This window comes from Pterocles gutturalis, unplaced genomic scaffold (assembly GCF_000699245.1).
Source record: "Pterocles gutturalis isolate BGI_N339 unplaced genomic scaffold, ASM69924v1 scaffold46576, whole genome shotgun sequence".
Classification (NCBI taxonomy): domain Eukaryota; kingdom Metazoa; phylum Chordata; class Aves; order Pterocliformes; family Pteroclidae; genus Pterocles; species Pterocles gutturalis.
This window is the reverse complement of record NW_010099490.1, coordinates 4,697-21,310: the sequence shown is the minus strand read 5'-3', so window position 1 is coordinate 21,310 and position 16,614 is coordinate 4,697. Positions and strand designations below refer to the sequence as shown.

General features: G+C 40.4%; 1 protein-coding gene across 1 annotated transcript; it reads right to left on the bottom strand.

Moving 5' to 3' along the window:
• Positions 1–625: 625 nt before the first annotated feature.
• POLE2 (polymerase (DNA directed), epsilon 2, accessory subunit) lies at positions 626–16,310 on the bottom strand. Its single transcript, XM_010076469.1, has 17 exons — positions 16,246–16,310; positions 14,757–14,834; positions 13,482–13,575; positions 11,564–11,638; positions 10,332–10,415; positions 9,707–9,763; positions 9,251–9,299; positions 8,182–8,254; positions 7,495–7,667; positions 5,395–5,484; positions 5,138–5,192; positions 4,421–4,477; positions 4,246–4,323; positions 3,666–3,774; positions 1,762–1,938; positions 1,595–1,662; positions 626–789 (listed from the first exon to the last, which is right to left on the bottom strand). The coding sequence occupies exons 1-17, from the start codon at positions 16,308–16,310 to the stop codon at positions 771–773; spliced, it is 1,401 nt and encodes a 466-aa protein (XP_010074771.1). The 3' UTR covers positions 626–770.
• Positions 16,311–16,614: the final 304 nt, after the last annotated feature.

Genomic DNA, 16,614 nt, shown 5'->3' with positions numbered 1-16,614 from the left:
TCCCCAGGCTCCTCACTCAGCCTCCCTCCCGCCCGCCTTCCTCCTCCTGGCTGGCTCTCAGCCCTCGGCCCTGTCGTGCTCTCTCCCCCATCCCAAATCCCTGAGCTGGTCCTGCCAGTGACTGGAGCAGGTTTGTGCTTAATTTAATGGAAAAGGGACCTGGTTCGTGTGCTGACAGGCTGCTCTCTGCTGTCAGACAGTCCAGCTGATGGAGGAGTCTGTGCTGCCAGGCCATGCTCCTTCCCACCTCTCTGCACCATTCCCTCCTCCCGGCCTTCTGCAGAAGTTTGGAAGCACCACGTCCTTGTTCCTCCTCCCTAACACCATCTGCAGAGATTCTGTACTGCCTCGGTGAATAACACCTCACAGATCTTCTCTAGACTCCTGTCCAAAGAAAAATCCCAGCCCCCAGGAGATTCCCAGTAGATAACTAGCTATCGGTTCAGCTCAAGCCTGGGGAAAGACCAAGCTCTCCCTATCTTTAACTTCTTTCTTTAAAAGAGATATTTCCCGTTTGATATCTATGCGTCTGGTTCCTCCCGTTGCCGCCTTTTATTATGCTTTGCCAATTAATCGTCACCGTGACTCTATCTAAACTAACACCAGTATCTTTTCTGGGAAGAGTTTTATTTGTGTACAAAATACACCATTTTTGTCTTTGACATTTATTATAAACAGTCTGTAATACATCATAAAACCAGTCCATCTAAAACGAGCGCTCCAGTTGGCTTTACAAAAGGCTCACTCCCTTTTGGCAGTCTCGCAGAAATTCAGAGACCCTGAAGCTTGCTGAAAATACCAAACAAAAACAATATTTAGGTTTTTTTACAAGACAGTCCACAATACTGTTCAATTTCTTGATTTATGAAAGACTTGATAATGTTTTAAACTATTTAAAGACCTAAAGCATCTCATGGTGTGATATTTTCTATATTCAAGTAAAGGTTACGTGGGTCTATTGTCAATTCCCTTGGGAGAGTGGGGGGTGTTATACACCCCCATCTGAGAAAAACACAGCTTCTGCAACAGCCCATGAAACTGAATCAGACAAGATCAGTTTTTGCTTTTCCCACTGGGTTCTACCATCATTATTTCAAACTGAGGCAAATTTTAATCACAGCTGTAAGCCCTTTGATACTTTTTGGGTTTTTTTAGTGTTGCAGCTGGCCTTTTTTCCAGCCACCAGAAACCACTGCTGAGGTGAATAAGCATGGACTTAAAATACACGAAATGAAAGCATGAAAGTGGCTTTCAGGTTTGATGGTGATCACAAAAGGAATTGTTCCTAAGTGTAATTAACCTATGTAACAAGCACCATCTCCAGAAACAAATCTATTGCCTGCTTGGGTCTCAGTTACTGGAAATCGTATAGTACAGTCTGTCTTTCCTTTTGGGTCATGCTTTGCATCACTGTTATTGATTAATTTCTAAATTTATTATTCTAGGCATTTGTATTTCTTGCACTAAGTATGAAGCGTAAGTTTACATTAACTGCTAGAACATTGACACTCACTCTGCTTATATAATTGATTTTCTGTGTTCCTCCTGATAATTAGATAGTCGGCCTTTTAAATGAGAAAGTGAATATATTTACCTGTCTTCAACTGTCTTGTTGGAGGGGTAGAATACCTTGAATGAAAAGCCACTTCTTGGAAATGAACCCTGTAAAGAAAAATGTATATACCACACTGGTGTGAGTAAAATACTTTAAGAGAGACACTTGGATGTGACTGATTTTGGTAAAGCGTAAGGAAATCTTACAGGATTTATGCACAGACAGTCGGTGTTGGTGACGGTGAACGGGTCGTATTTATCTGCAATGACGAGCATGTCTGGCACAGGATATACCCTCAGGGAGTAGTCGTAGGCCCAGTACACGGGGCTAACGTACAGCGGCAGTGGGGTCAGATGTCCTTGTGATAATAGAGTCTTTACAAACTGCAAGATAAACATTAATAGTTAGTTTGAGCCTTTTTCTATAACTCAAACTCATTCCTGCAGATGCTAATGTCCTGTTAATAAAGACGCTTTGAACCTGGAAATGTTTTTTGCGTGTTTGACTACCTCTGATTATGAATTATTTCTAGAGTAAAGCAGCAACTCTCCTGCAACAGTCAGATGCTGCTTTGTTTGTTGTGTTGGAATTTTTAAATTCACAAAGTCACATCAGCCAATATTTGAAGATGTCAAAACTATTTAATCGATCAGACTCTCCAACAAACTGCAGCATCTGCTCACCTGTTCCTCCAACCCAGGAAGTACGAACACTGCCATAATTTTTATTTTGTGCGGTTTTTCCCCCTCATGGCTTTCATCACAGTACCGGTTAACCACAAGACCCACACTTAAACACAGTCTTTCCCCTGAACTGGGGGAATAATTTAATTCCCATATTATTTCAATTCCTTTGACTGTTCTCAGAGTTGCCCTGCTCCAGACACCAGCTGCCCCCTTTCATTTGCTTTTTCATCTTGCAAATTCCAGCCTGGGTATTTTGGTTCCTGAAAGCTTTTATTATCTCTCATCAATCACGTAGCTGCCATTAGGCTCCATTTTCCCCAAATCGCTACAGAGACTTGGTGGAAGGGTCTGCTGATGAAAGAAAATGATGCACCAAGCATAGGCCCAGTTATTCCACTAACTGTACGAGGCCTAAAGTCACTATTAATCTAATTTCTTTAGTAACAAAATTTCCCTTTTTCATTCATCTTTTCACACTGATGGCTGAATTAAAAATCTTAAGAACAAGCCGAAAGGGCGGAGGAAAAACTGAAAGCAACCCAATTCTCTTATCTGCAGAAAGTGTTGCAATACATAATTCTACATTTCTTTCATGATTCCTTCCAAGGCTGAGAAAGCCCTGAATGAGGACAGAGAAGTGCTGGCTTGCAGCGTACGCGTCCATGTAGGCAACCTTGCATGCCAAAACCACGGTGCGTCAGTGTCCACAATGGCTTCCCTCTGTTCACAAAGAAACTGAGCACTGTCGTGATGGAGTGAAGGAAGAAAGAGGTACAAGGAGTTGCTGAGTCAAATAAAAAAACCCCTATAAAATAAATAGAACCAGACTCCATCCAGCACTGCAATGAGCCAGTGCTGCTGGATCCTTCTCATTCTATTCTATCAGTAAGTCCCATCAACTCCTGCTGTGCATTCATTACCTAGAAGCGTAACTCAGAGTGCTGTGGGGATGTAGCCGAAGCCGGATTAAGACTTCACGTGAGAAGGCAGAAGCAGAAGATGACCTTTTGGAAAAGTGACAAGCTGCTTTACTGCAAATGTCACTGGTTAATTGATCAAATTTTAAAAAAAAAGGTAATTTGTACTAAACTTTGCCTTTAGGAATCAATGTTTCTGGGTACAACACTCATTGCTGGTGCACACACCGCTAACTGCTACAAAGGTCTGCGTTCAAGGGCAGCTGCAGTGGGACAGGCAGAATGATTCAATGCCATCCATCAGTATCGTGGATGCAGTTATTTTTGCTGTCAAGATGGAAATGAAGGTAGTCATACTAAATGTATCGATCCCTCTAACAATCCCTCTTGGTTACTCTTGCAACACGTTGTGAGAATGCAGATCAGAGCACCTGAAACGCAGACCTGCTGATTAAAAAAAAAAGTCGAGGAGATCTTAGCAAGAAGTGCTGAACACAACTCACTCACGTGGTTGGGAATGTCCATGTTGCTGCTAGGGAAGCGAACGCAGTTTCTGCACATTTTGTTTACCAAATCTTCACGAAATATAATTATTTCTTGGGTGCAATATTGAATCCTAAATGGAAAACATTAATGAAATTAAATAAATTGAGATGAAACTAAAAGATAGGGAGCTGCATTATAAAGTTGATCTCCCTCTAACACAGCTAAATGAAAAAGCACATTTCAATTAAAATAATACCTTCCCATCTTACCTTCATTCTCTCCAGATTCAGAAAAAACATGATGCTGTTGATACTCGCTAACAAACTTTCAGCAGTACTTCCTTTCATCACTAATTTATGTATATTTAATTATAATAATTATTAGTATTTAAATACATAATAATAAACTATGTATTTAAAACTAGGTATAATTAATGCAAGTGAAGAATTCTAATAATTTTAAAAATTTAAGACAAATTTTCCCAAAATTTGTAATTTTTGAAAATTACATCTGCACCTAAATCAGTCATTCAGTAAAAAAAACAAACAAACAAACAAAACCAAACTGAAACATTAAAAATAGCAGTAAGTTTTGCTGTTACCTGCAAGGATTTGTGGTGAAAACTGAAAACGGCACCAGCTGCCTGAATTCCTCAGTAATATTTTCAGCCAGAGGAGGTCTAAAATAAATAGCAACAGATGTATCAACCAAAATTTTTACTTGCCTTAACTATTTAACTTAAAATTCCAAAATTTGCAAAAGTGAAGCAAACTGACCTTGGTAAAATAGAACCAGGACCAGGGTCTTCAGGGCCAGGTACAAACACAAATCGACTACTGTAAAAAGTTCAATAAATCACTTTTATACAAAATTATCCTAGAAAATGATTCCACAGAGCAGGGACACAAGAAGGGATAAATAAAAGATTCCTTTGCAGGATTGTGTTGCTTTGGTTAGTTCTAAAACAAACAGCCGTGGAGAACCACGTATGCAAGAATGGAAAAAACAGAAATTAGATGCCTCCACGTAGGCAGCAGTCAGTGTTTCAGATGACATTTTCCTGGTCTGGAAAACCAAGCTTGTAGGTGCTCGTAGCAGCATCAAGACTTCAACATCACTTTATAAAGCAGAACCCTGCTGATTTAAAGGGAATTCCAGGGGAAAAGAGACTCACACAAATAGCGCTTTTGGGGAATCATGGGCATGTTTAACCCATGCAGAAAATGTTCCAGGGAGAGTGTGATGGGTTAGCCAGGACAGAGAGGCAGTTTCACCTTTGCTAACTCAATAGCAGGTTCCATGACAAAGCTATTTTAGATAAAATCAAAACCTTACGCTGCTCCGAAAACAAACTTACAGGCCTGTGACAAGACCAGCTTGCTGTGTGACCATAGCTGGCTCATGAGAAAACATGGTATCTGTCAGCTTCTTAAAGTAATTAAAGGTTTCAAAAAATAAACCAATTTCCCTTTTCATAGCACCTTGCTGTGTACCTTTTCTGAATGCTGGGATATTCACATATAATATCTGCAAGAGCCTTCAAAGAACCTAGAGTCAGGAAAAAAAAAAATCTATGATACAACACCTGGTTAGACAATGAACACATATTATATGAATCACCTCTATACTTCAATACATGAAAAATGTGTCACTTAGAAAAACAAGGGTTTCTTTTCTCTCTCTTAATTTGTTTTGCCATCATTATTTTCATTTAACGTACATGTCTGACTGGATACAAAGACTTCCCTACCTTTCAGTGACTGAATCTGATTTTTTCCATATGGTGCTGATGAAAAATTTCCACAAAAGAAAAAGCAGGTTGGAGGTGCAGAGGAATAACCTAAAAAAAAAAAAAAAAAAAAAAAAAAAAAAAGTATCTGTGAATATAACACCCAATCACGTCAGGATCTTTCAGCATCCAGTCTCCAGTCCATTCCATGAAAGACAGAAACTGAAACAGCACTTCAAGCTCTGCTACTATTAATACACCTGAACTATTTTCCTGATGCAGGCTTTTGTCAGCTTAAAAAGAAAAGCATGATGGTGATGTACAAATATAACTTCAAGGGAGCCCTCTCTTATTTACAAGCCCAGTTCCAACAACATTGTTTGTGTGCATCCAGCTAACTACCGACTCAGTCATATAATTACACAAAGTATAATTATAATAAATAATACCATTTAAAAATGCACTCTTTCCTTAAAGAGAAAGATAGTGAGTAGGTGGCAATGGATTACTGTTAACCTCGACATATCATTCCAATTCAAGGGCTCTATGAACATTTAATTCGCTCATTGGCATTATAAAGCAACAGTAGCTGGAACTGCCTGAGCATTTTAATAATCTGATGAATCCTCACAATATCACTAATCACCCAGAAACACATGCTTTATAGCAAAGAGTGAAAAAACAAACCCGATTCCCGTCCCTAAAAGAAAAATCAAACCATCTACTCAGGCATTCATCTCACGCTGCAGGTTACTCTCCATTTTCCTACTGTGCAGTACAAGACTTATATTTACTTCACTATTTTTCAATCCAGTTGGTAAACCAGAGAAATGGCTCCACAATGTTTTTTACTTGCTATTCCACACAGCTATTAGTTTATAATTATGAAGCTTATCACTTGCCTATTAAGAAAAGGTCTCAAAATAGTAAATGCAATGCAATCTTGGCCAGCTGAGCTTACTGTGTTAACCTCACTGACCAAAGTCCCTTCAAGTTCAGTTTGCTTCAAGGACCTTGCCAACTTTGATCATGATAATGAACTGGTTTTGTAACGTCTAGATGAATGTGGTAATTGTGTCCAGTTTTCTTTAGGTGAGCAGCAGTTTCCCGCCCTTAATTTTACATTGCTTATTTTTCAGCAGCCACCCACCCTCTCACACTTCCATTCTACCTAAGACAGACAGGACAAGCTGTTCCGAAACTGCTCTGGAATACAAAGAAGCAATTCACAGATCTCGCAGATGCTTGCTATCCAAATGTTGTCATCGTTACTAATGTAATGATGCGTGGAAGAAACAGTTCATATTTTAAGAGTAACTGACATTTTTTTCTTTGGTAGAACCAGAAAGCATTCCTAGGGACTGCTGATCTCTGATGAAGTAAGAAGTTTTCTTTGCACTAAGCCTAGGAAGAGCTTTCACGAGCAAGAGAAACATTCTTGTCACAGCACATAAAATGGCAACTGTCCAAAACAATATTATAAAGTGATTTATGAAAAGGAAGTGTCAGCTTGCAAAAATATAATACAATCCAATTTTTACAACTGTTAGAGAAAGATCCAAAAGAAATACAAAAGCAACCATGAAATGCAAATAGCTGTCACTAAAATTAGAGTGAGGCTTGACTGGCTTTGGGCTTGGGTTCCGTGGGATCCTACCAAAAAAACCAAACAGTTGGGCTTATTCTAGCTTTCTCAAAAAGGAAGTTCACCAAAAATGCACAATACAGTAATAACAGGACTCTTGAAACTTGTTATTTGACTTTTTCACTTAAAAGTATATTTTTGAGAAAAGGCACACAAAACTGTCTTGCTGTCCAGCCTCCCCTGCCTGACAGGGATGCTCCATGAACGATTGGATGATGAAGAGTTCCCAAAGCTAAACCAGCATAAAACTAATTCTCCAACAAAGTCTAATGCTGGGGTACTCCCTGAATTAACTCACCGTGGGGTCAGGCTTCCCAGCCTATGGCAAGGAGGGGACACAGCCACAGCTGGGGACCAAGGGCCACCAGACTGCCTCGCTGCACGCGTCAGCTCCACCCATCGGTGCTGCTAAGGACTAAGGAAAATAGTAAAAATTCTCTAAAACAAGGCTCAGAGTCAAAGCAGTTCTCACCTACCCGAAAACATTGTGTGAAGCTTTTCCAGTACTTCTGCTTGGTCCAGCCATACATCAGAAAGAAATACAAACATGGCATCTTCATTTTCATCCTCCAGCTGCTTTAGTTTTGCAGAAGCCTTTACTGAAGTTGAAGAAGGCCCTCCAAAGAAGTTGACATTCCCATAGAAGGCTCTACATCAATAAAATATTGAAGTTAGTTCTGTTTTCTTCCCAAATCGTTAGTAGCTTTGATTATGACTCACTTAAGCTATTATTATTATTATTATTGTAGCTCAGATGGTATCAATAATCATCTAGTACTTCATGGAGAAACAAATAAAGAGAAATCGCAGTCACCCATAATTTAACAGATCATCTCAGGGTAATATTTATCCTGGGTTCTTTCCCACATCCATTCTTTGAGCAACAAGGAATTTCTTCTTCCCATGTAATAGTTACCTATTTGGTCTCAGTTATTAATATGCGGAACCCAATGGCCTTTGGAAGGATTTTTCTGCTAGCACTACTGGTCCAAAATCACCAGCAAGTCCCAGAACTGCTTCCTTAAAACTGTACTTATTTTGAAGCATTTGGGGAGGGGGAAGAACAGCAATTTTAATGTCACTGAAATTATAAAATAATAACGTGCTTACTTAGAAACCCATAATAAAATATGCAGTGAGGCTGCCGAAAGTCAGTTTTATACCTCGTGGTAGCAGAAGGCTCAGTAGGCGGAAATCCAAAAGCGTTCACATGAAAAACTTCATCTTCATACCAACCTAAAGAGATTTTTGAACAACAAAATAACCTTTAGTTTTTCTAACAACATCATGGCCAAGACATTAGTCAGACAGTTGGCAGCTGTGCTGCATAGCTAGTCCCAGCCTCCATCAATCCCTCTCTTGTGATAGCACCAGTCCCTGCGTTGTTTAGGGGTGAACCAGACCAGGAAACTATCTGGCTGAAAAACAGGCTGAGCAAGAAACCAATTTTTTTAGCCCAGTCATTTCTTTAAATGGATTTGCTGCACAGCCACATAAACAACCCTCTCAACCCAACTGGGCAGGAATGTAGGGGAACAGGAATAATTTTTGCTGGCCCTGCCCCAGAAGAGTCTCCATCAGACTGCACCCCTTCTCGAGAACTGTCCCACCTGTTAGAGGAACAGCAGGGTGATACTTGTTCCCACTATCATTTGTGCTCCTAACTTCTATTTACATTATAAATTTTAAACATCAAATACATCCTTAGAAAATAGACTGGGATTATGTATATTGCACAGAGTAATATTCTACAAACAGAAATGTCCATTATTTTGCTAAAACAAAAAACTGCAAGTCCTTACATCATCTTAATGAGAAGACTCATTAAAGCCTCTGAAGGACCAAAGCTTTGCCAACAGAAAGCATCACTTCCAGACTGTTAATCAAATCATACTGTTTGGTAATTCCAGTCTGTCTTCCTAGTCTAGTCATATCTCCTCCAAGCATGGTGGACCCCAGGCTAACTAAGGCCAATCCTCAAAGCTGCTGCAGACGCTCACATCCCACCGACATCGCTGAAACCCACCAATTTTGCAGAGCTCTGTCCTCTGCCTCCAGAGCCCACGAGGTAACAGGAAAGGGCGATGGCCAATAATCTCAGTCACAGACTCAGCTTATGTTCAAGCCTTGTCAACATGAGACTTGTCTGTTCAGCCACATCTGGCAGACATGTAACTGCAGCAACAGCCATTAACAGACTTGTTACAAGCTAAGAAAAATAGTCTGCCTTACCTTCTGCCAAAACAAAGCATGATTCAGTGTATAAACCACTGTGGAACTGGTAGAGAAAGGTTAAGAAATATATTTTTCTTAGATTAGGACTTTTAAACTAGTTCTTTAGCCGAAGTTTGCTTTCCAGCTGGTGGAATACATTTGGAGACTACTCAGAGTTCATAGGGTGCCTTAAGGGTCAGGCAATTACCTGTCAGCTGAGCAGGTAAGTTCATAAACAGCCTGCAAACAGGAACATGCTCTGCTTCCACTAGGAGGAATACTAACCTTGGCCTAACAGCCTCTGTGAAAGGTCACTGAGCTGCAGCAACCACGTAATTGGAAAAGAAGGAAAAAGACAGGGCTGCAATTCTCCACATGTAGTTTTTAATGGTCAGTATTGATTTATTATTCAATTTAAAATTCTCCAGGTCTATAGGAAATTTCTTCAACTCTTACATCACAGAAAAAGGATATAGCTTTGCTAAGATCTATCTGGACAACTCCTGTAGGGTCTTCTAGGAAATATTTCCCCTAAAAAACAGGATTAATTAATAAAGCAAAATATACCCAACCACATAAATGCTTCAATCAAAAGCATCTATCAGTCAGTATTTAGAAATAATTTAGCTGTTTTTAATATTTTAGGCTTAGAACGCACTGGCAGAACTGAAAACAATGTAGTTTACAGTAAGTGTGTCGTAGCACCTTCCCTTGGAGCTGCTGCAGTTTGGATTGCTGGTGCACGCCTCCCCTCCAACCACAGCCCAATGCAACAGCAAGTCCCAATGCAGTCATTGGAAGCTCCAGCATTTCAAGAAGGGGCATGCCTAAAAAATGCAACTGGTTCTGGCTGCTGACATAAAATATTACAAAATTCTGCAGTGAGAAGACAAAGACATTTTCCCTCATGCAGTAGCACTGACTGCTTGCAGAAAAGTCTCTTCTTAGGGAATGGATCTTGCACCATTGACGTTGACGGGAGTTCTGCTGCTTATATGACAGGAGAAAGTGGCGAGATATTTAAGTCTTCCCATTTGCTAATATATTATAACACTGAACGAATGGTGACCTGGATACTCCCCAATAAAAAGCAACCTACCTCCTTGAGCTGAGTTATCATCCCAAGCACAATCACTTCTCCCACTTTAGCCGTACTGCCCAATAGAGTTTCTATTGTTTTCAGCTGGAACCAAAGGCAAAGAATCAAAGAATTATTAAATCAAACTCCCCATATCTCTATTCTTAATCAAGTGAGACAAAGCACCACACGGCACGTTTTTACATAAATACACAAATGAGCTATGAGAGAATACAGGCTCCTTAGAAAAATCAGGGACGCATTTCTGAACCTCAAATGGAGCAGAGTTTGGGAAAAGATTTCCAATAAACAAAGCATAAAGAACTGCTTAGCAAGTAAATACGTATTGTGATTATTTTGCTTACAACCGGATTAAAACTGAAAAGAACAAGTGGCAATTTCTGCACTTGCCAAAGAATGTCAGTCAAGTAACTGGATCCTCAGCAGGACCCAATCTGAACCACAGGGCCAGCCCGCACCCACGCAGTAACACCAATTGCTTTTATCAAATAACCTTCGATGGATGACAGAGAACACTCCAGAGTAATATAGGTGACACCGCATCAGGGTTTCTGGACAAACTTAATTTTCATCTGTCAAGCTGCAGTTAAGCGAGACAATCCTCCTCCAACGCCAGCATAAGCAATGCCATTTGCCACTGCTGACGGGGAGGACAGGAAGCAGCCAAGGGAGAAAGATGCCTGTCCAGCCTCAGCTAAGGTCCGTTGCTTTTTTCTGCACGATGGCATGCTCTGAACAGGGAGAAGCAGGGAAGCTGAACAAAGCAAAAGCTGTTGTTTAGTACCCAGTGACACACACACGTTAATTTTTTTTTAAAAATATATAGTAAGTGTATAATATAGGGAGAGCATTTAAAATGAGAAAGCTGAGATGGGAACAGAACGGACTGAAGTTAGGTGTGTGAATTTAGTGCTTATGAAAGAAAGAAGCAGGGAAAACATCCCCAAGCAGAGGGAAGCAAAGTGTAACAAGCTGAACAGCTGATGTCCTTCCACCTCAGGAAGCCACGTTCGTCTTGCGCTTCGTAGCTGCTTTTGAGTGGCTTGGTCATGCTGTTCTGAGCCAAATAACTGCATTTTTGACACACAGGCTAAAAATGAACCAAAATAACTAATTTCCATTGATTACCCATATGGGATGTAAAACTTAAGACGTCACTGGAGAACTATTACTGCATTAAAGTGTAACATAAGTACAGTTCCCTTTGCAAAAAAAGAAACAGATTTTTTTACCTGAAATTTGCTCCTACCATCATCAGGATGAGCAACGACTGCTGCAGGAGTAAACAACTCATGTCTATGAGTCCTCTGCAGAAACCAAAATTGAAGCAATTCAGTTTAAAAATAAATGAGCACTGTCAAAAAGCCAGTTCATTACAACCGCTATACAAAATACTTTTTAAAGTTATCTCACTCTATTTTATCCAGCGATGTTTAATTTGTTAAGCATAATCAGTTCTTTTGGCAAGAATTTGCTTCTCAGAAATAGATATCAATAATACTGGATAATAAAACTGAGCCCAAAAAGTAACAGCAAAGCATCTCCAGTGCTTCTAAGAGAAGTTATTCCTGGCTACCTGGAAGGAAGAGGTGAGAGAACAAGGGAAGGTAAACTTTATTAAATGCTAACTATGTGGAGAAGAACAGGTTTCTCTTCGGGGCATGGCCTATTAAAAATAAGCACTTTTTTTGTGTTTTGTTTTGGGGTATTTTTTTTGTTTAATAACAAGAACAAGCTACACTAACAGATAAACTGCAGAGAACATGAAGAAAATACACTGTAGAAATTCTTTTTTTGCTATTTTTCATGCAGACTGAAAGCCTCCCGTTGGAACAAACCCATCGTTGCCAGCCCACATAACACACGCAGGAATTCCTATCAGTGTCCCTCACCTAGATAGTGACCCAACCTTCACTTTTCTGGAGGTCAGAAAGGAGTACATACGACAAGAAGAGCTGTACAACGGAGAGTCTGTGTGAAGCCATCAGGCAAAGAGGTGAAATAGCACAGAAGTGTAGGAAAAGGAGGCTTCAGCATATACACCCTATGGATAAAGACCTTGGTAGAATCATAGAATCACAGGATGGTTTGGGCTGGAAGCGACCTTAAAGCCCATCCAGTGCCACCCCCTGCCATGGGCAGGGACACCTCCCACCAGCCCAGGTTGCCCAAAGCCTCATCCAGCCTGGCCTTGAACCCCTCCAGGGATGGGGCATCCACAGCTTCCCTGGGCAACCTGGGCCACTGCCTCACCCCCCGCACAGGAAAACATTTCTTCCTCACATCCCATCTCAATCTCCCCTCTTTCAGCTTCAAACCGTTCCCCCACATCCTGTCCCTGCACCCCCTGATCCAGAGCCCCCCCATCTCTCCTGTAGCCCCCTTTCAGCACTGGAAGGTGCTGGAAGGTCTCCCCGGAGCCTTCTCTTCTCCACGCTGCACAGCCCCAACTCTCTCAGCCTGTCCTCGCATGGGAGCTGCTCCAGCCCTCTGATCATCTTTGTGGCTCCTCTGGAGCTGCTCCATGTCCTTCCTTGTGCTGAGGGGCTGACGCGTCCTGCCTGTGTGCACACCCTGGTCCAGAGCCACTGCCTACAGCTGCTGTTGATACCTGCAGCTACTGTCACGGTGGCGCAGAGCAAGTCCTGTTGCAGAGTCCTGTTCTGAAGGTGCTCACAACACAAGACAAGATGCATGCGCCACCAAGAGATGACAAGAGGTGGCTGGGTCTCACTGGGCACTTTGAAAACTGGGAAATGAATACATGAACTATACCATAAGAGAACTTCAGTGCTTCAAGGACAGCCTGAATGAGAGCTTCCCAGGGCTTTAGGTTTGCATTATCTGAACAAGCACTACATACACTGACATGCTAATCAAACGTAGCACAGAGCCAGACTACAGGAGGGAAAAGAGCAAGACACATGTAAAATTACACAATCCACTCCTAGGACATGATGCTAAAATGCAGAAACACATTAATCCAGCATGGTTACAGTTGAGAAGACTAATAAAATTTAGTACAGATCCTGTTCTTATTCGGGTTTAAAAGTGTAGCCCCTCAACACAAAGCACTGTTGTACATGTAAGAATATAAAAAACAGCATTTTGCTTGTGTATTTTATTAAACGAAGCAAAACTTCTTCTGACCTGTTGTAAGATGGAGTAGCGTTCACGAAACAACTCCGCTTTATCTCTGGCAGTTCCAAATAAATTTGGTGCAGGAAGGTTGGTCATTGACAGACTGCAAGAAGTTCAACAAAATCAAGATTTCAAAAGGCACATTCCACACACAAAAATGACTTATTGATCTAGAAGTTGCAGGAGGCTGCAAAAGCTATAACATTACTGCATAATTTATTTACACAATGAGGAAGATTTCTGGTAGGGATCCTGTGTTTCTGCGTTTTGAAGGCAACATCCATTTCATTTCCCTCTAACTCACAGTCCTTGAGGTTTATCTTTCCACCTGAATAGGACTCTGCAGAAATCAGTTTTTTAAAAAAGCAGTTATGTCTTTTAAGTGGCCGTGAGCATTTTCTTCCTCTTGGTTAGCAGATTGTCTTCATGGGGTTCTCTGCTCCCAACAGCCTGGAAAGCTAGAAAGCGGCACTGGAATAAAACTCCTGCTGCAAACTCACAGATTGCTTTTGCTGGACTGGCAGAATCATGGACCAAAGCTAGAAAATGAGTTGCACATTACATGAAGGTTGCTGCAACCCCTCGCACTATCCATTCCTCATCTAAAACCACTTCAAGCTTTCTAAAAGCACATATTCTTTTTGGCTCAGCGGTCTGCGCTTCTTTAGCTAGCAAAACATTTACAACCAAATCCTCCAACTACTTCTTCCTTTCTCCAACCTGGTGAATAACCAGTTGCTCCTGATTTTTTCTTTTTTAGCTTTTCTAGCTCTCCGTAGAAATCTCCCAAGGCTTCAGGGATTTGCAAGCTGCAGTCTAAGAAATAAATACATGCAACAGACAGACTAAATTGATTTTTAAAAAAATTAAACAGCCAACTGTGAAAAAAAAAAAGAACAAAGCAAACAACATTTAGTGATGTATGTCCTTACCCTTACTGTCTTTTTTATTCATTAGATGGTATAAACAACACAGTGCCACAGGAGACACAGATCCCCATTTCAGCTTCATCCTACTGGACTAAGAAAAACCCAAAGGCACATTTATTTATGAGCCAGCATTTATCATAGACTCTGACAGGGTCTTTAGAGACGAATAAACAAAATTATCTCACTTCCTCACTCAAGCTTGAGATGGGTGGACACAAGAGGGAAAGAAAAACAAAGAAGACACTTAACTATATAGAAATAGAGGATTTTTTCTTAAAACAGGAAGTGATTCTATGATTCTATGATTTCTTCTTGAAACAAGAAGTGGTTGAAAGTTAAAATATGCAAGACTTACGGTAGAAACTTCTTTCTTTCTGAACTGTAAATATAACGTGGAATATCAAAGGCTCCAATAATGTTGAAAACATTTTCTCTGAAATAAAAACACATTTACAACATTATCTGAAGTGGATGAAATAAACAGTAACAAAACATGTTGAATAAAATTATATTCGTTTTGTTCACTATCACCCTGCGTTATCACCACTTCTCCCACACCACTCTGCCTACTGGATACTACTGCATCTTCTAATTCAAAAGAGGAAACTCTCCAGAAGTTAATTTAGAAATGAGAGGGGGATACATCTCCTTCCCTCACCATCCTCTGCTATCTTTTATGACAGCAGAACAGCCTTGGTGTGGTTAATGCAAATAGGCTTAAACAACGGACATGCACAACTCTTCAGACCATTAATCGAGTTGATACATCCCATTATGTGTACTGGTTCAGCTCTCTCCACTATAAGTGGATCAAATTCATCAGAGAAGACAAAACTATCCCATGGAACTTCACTGAGGCTTACAAACGCAGGACAATCATCAGCGCCTATCAGACACTGATGTCTTAGGCTTCAGAGTGCATTTCACTTCACCTTCAAGCTTTCTGCCACATAATTCAAGAGAGTTGTACAGGCTGGCCCTGGGATTTGGAGAGCTTTTCCCTTCAGGACTCCGTACTGAGAAATTGTGCGGGCAGATTTCTCTTCACTTGTGGAGCGAACAATACATTAAGTATTTAAAGCGACACAAAGAAAAGTCACATTCAAACCACCTGCATCATAAAGGTTCCAGCAAGAAGGAGAAAAGTATAAAACAAATTTGCTTCATATTGAGAAACTGTGGGAGCATAGTATCTAATTGACATGCCTAGCAAACCATTTATTTTCATGCTTTGCATTACAATGTCAATATACATAGTCAAAGCTAAAGGAAACACATTCATCACCACCACAAATAAAGTTCTCAGAAAATCAAGTAATTGCTTTCCACTTCGTTATTAGAGAGTGAAAATCAATCACGGTTTTCAAAAAACAGCCCTGCTATACAAAAAAGCAGAAACAAGCACCACGGAGAAAAACTTTTCCAAGTGCTTTCAGAAAAGAAGCATCTTATGAAAGGCATAAAAATAACTTTAGATCATTCTGAACTTGAGAAAAGGAAATAAAGACATGAGCAGAAGTAACAAGTTCTCTCTGCGCTGTGACTGTTGGTTTATTTTATTGGTTAATATTCAACCTGTATCACATGTAACACATAACCATCACATTTTAATTCCAGAATGTCAGCATTATATTTAGAATCCCCTGGAGGCCTATCCATGAGAACAATTTTTCTAAGAAAGAACATTACTAACCTGCAAAGACAGTACCAGGAAGACAAAAGCCCAAAGCAATTACCACACGCGTAGCACTGCAGAAAATGCCTGACATTTATTTCCCAAGAAGAAATAGGGGAATGCATAGCAACTCCCATAAACCTCAAATAAAAATATAATGTCACCGTACATAGTTTCATCTGATGCCCGGCTACATTCTTGGACGGCTGCTTCCACTGTGGATTGTTCAATCATATTCGAGGACACTGAGAAGAAAATTTTAAAGGATTAAAACTGCAGCCTGTAGAAAGTGGTAAGCAAGAGAGTAAGCAGGTCTCAAATATTTTACAAAAAATGTTTTGGTATTCTCAGAGGAACGTACTACACAAATAAGCATATTTTCCATAAGCTAATGACACACTCTGTTTTCTCTTTACAAATGGATCGCTTAATATTCTTACCAGAATGATACATCTCTAGCGAAAAAAATAACCCACACACATACTGTGCTCGCCATTAATTCACTAAACGTGGAGAACAAGACAATTATAGTTTATGC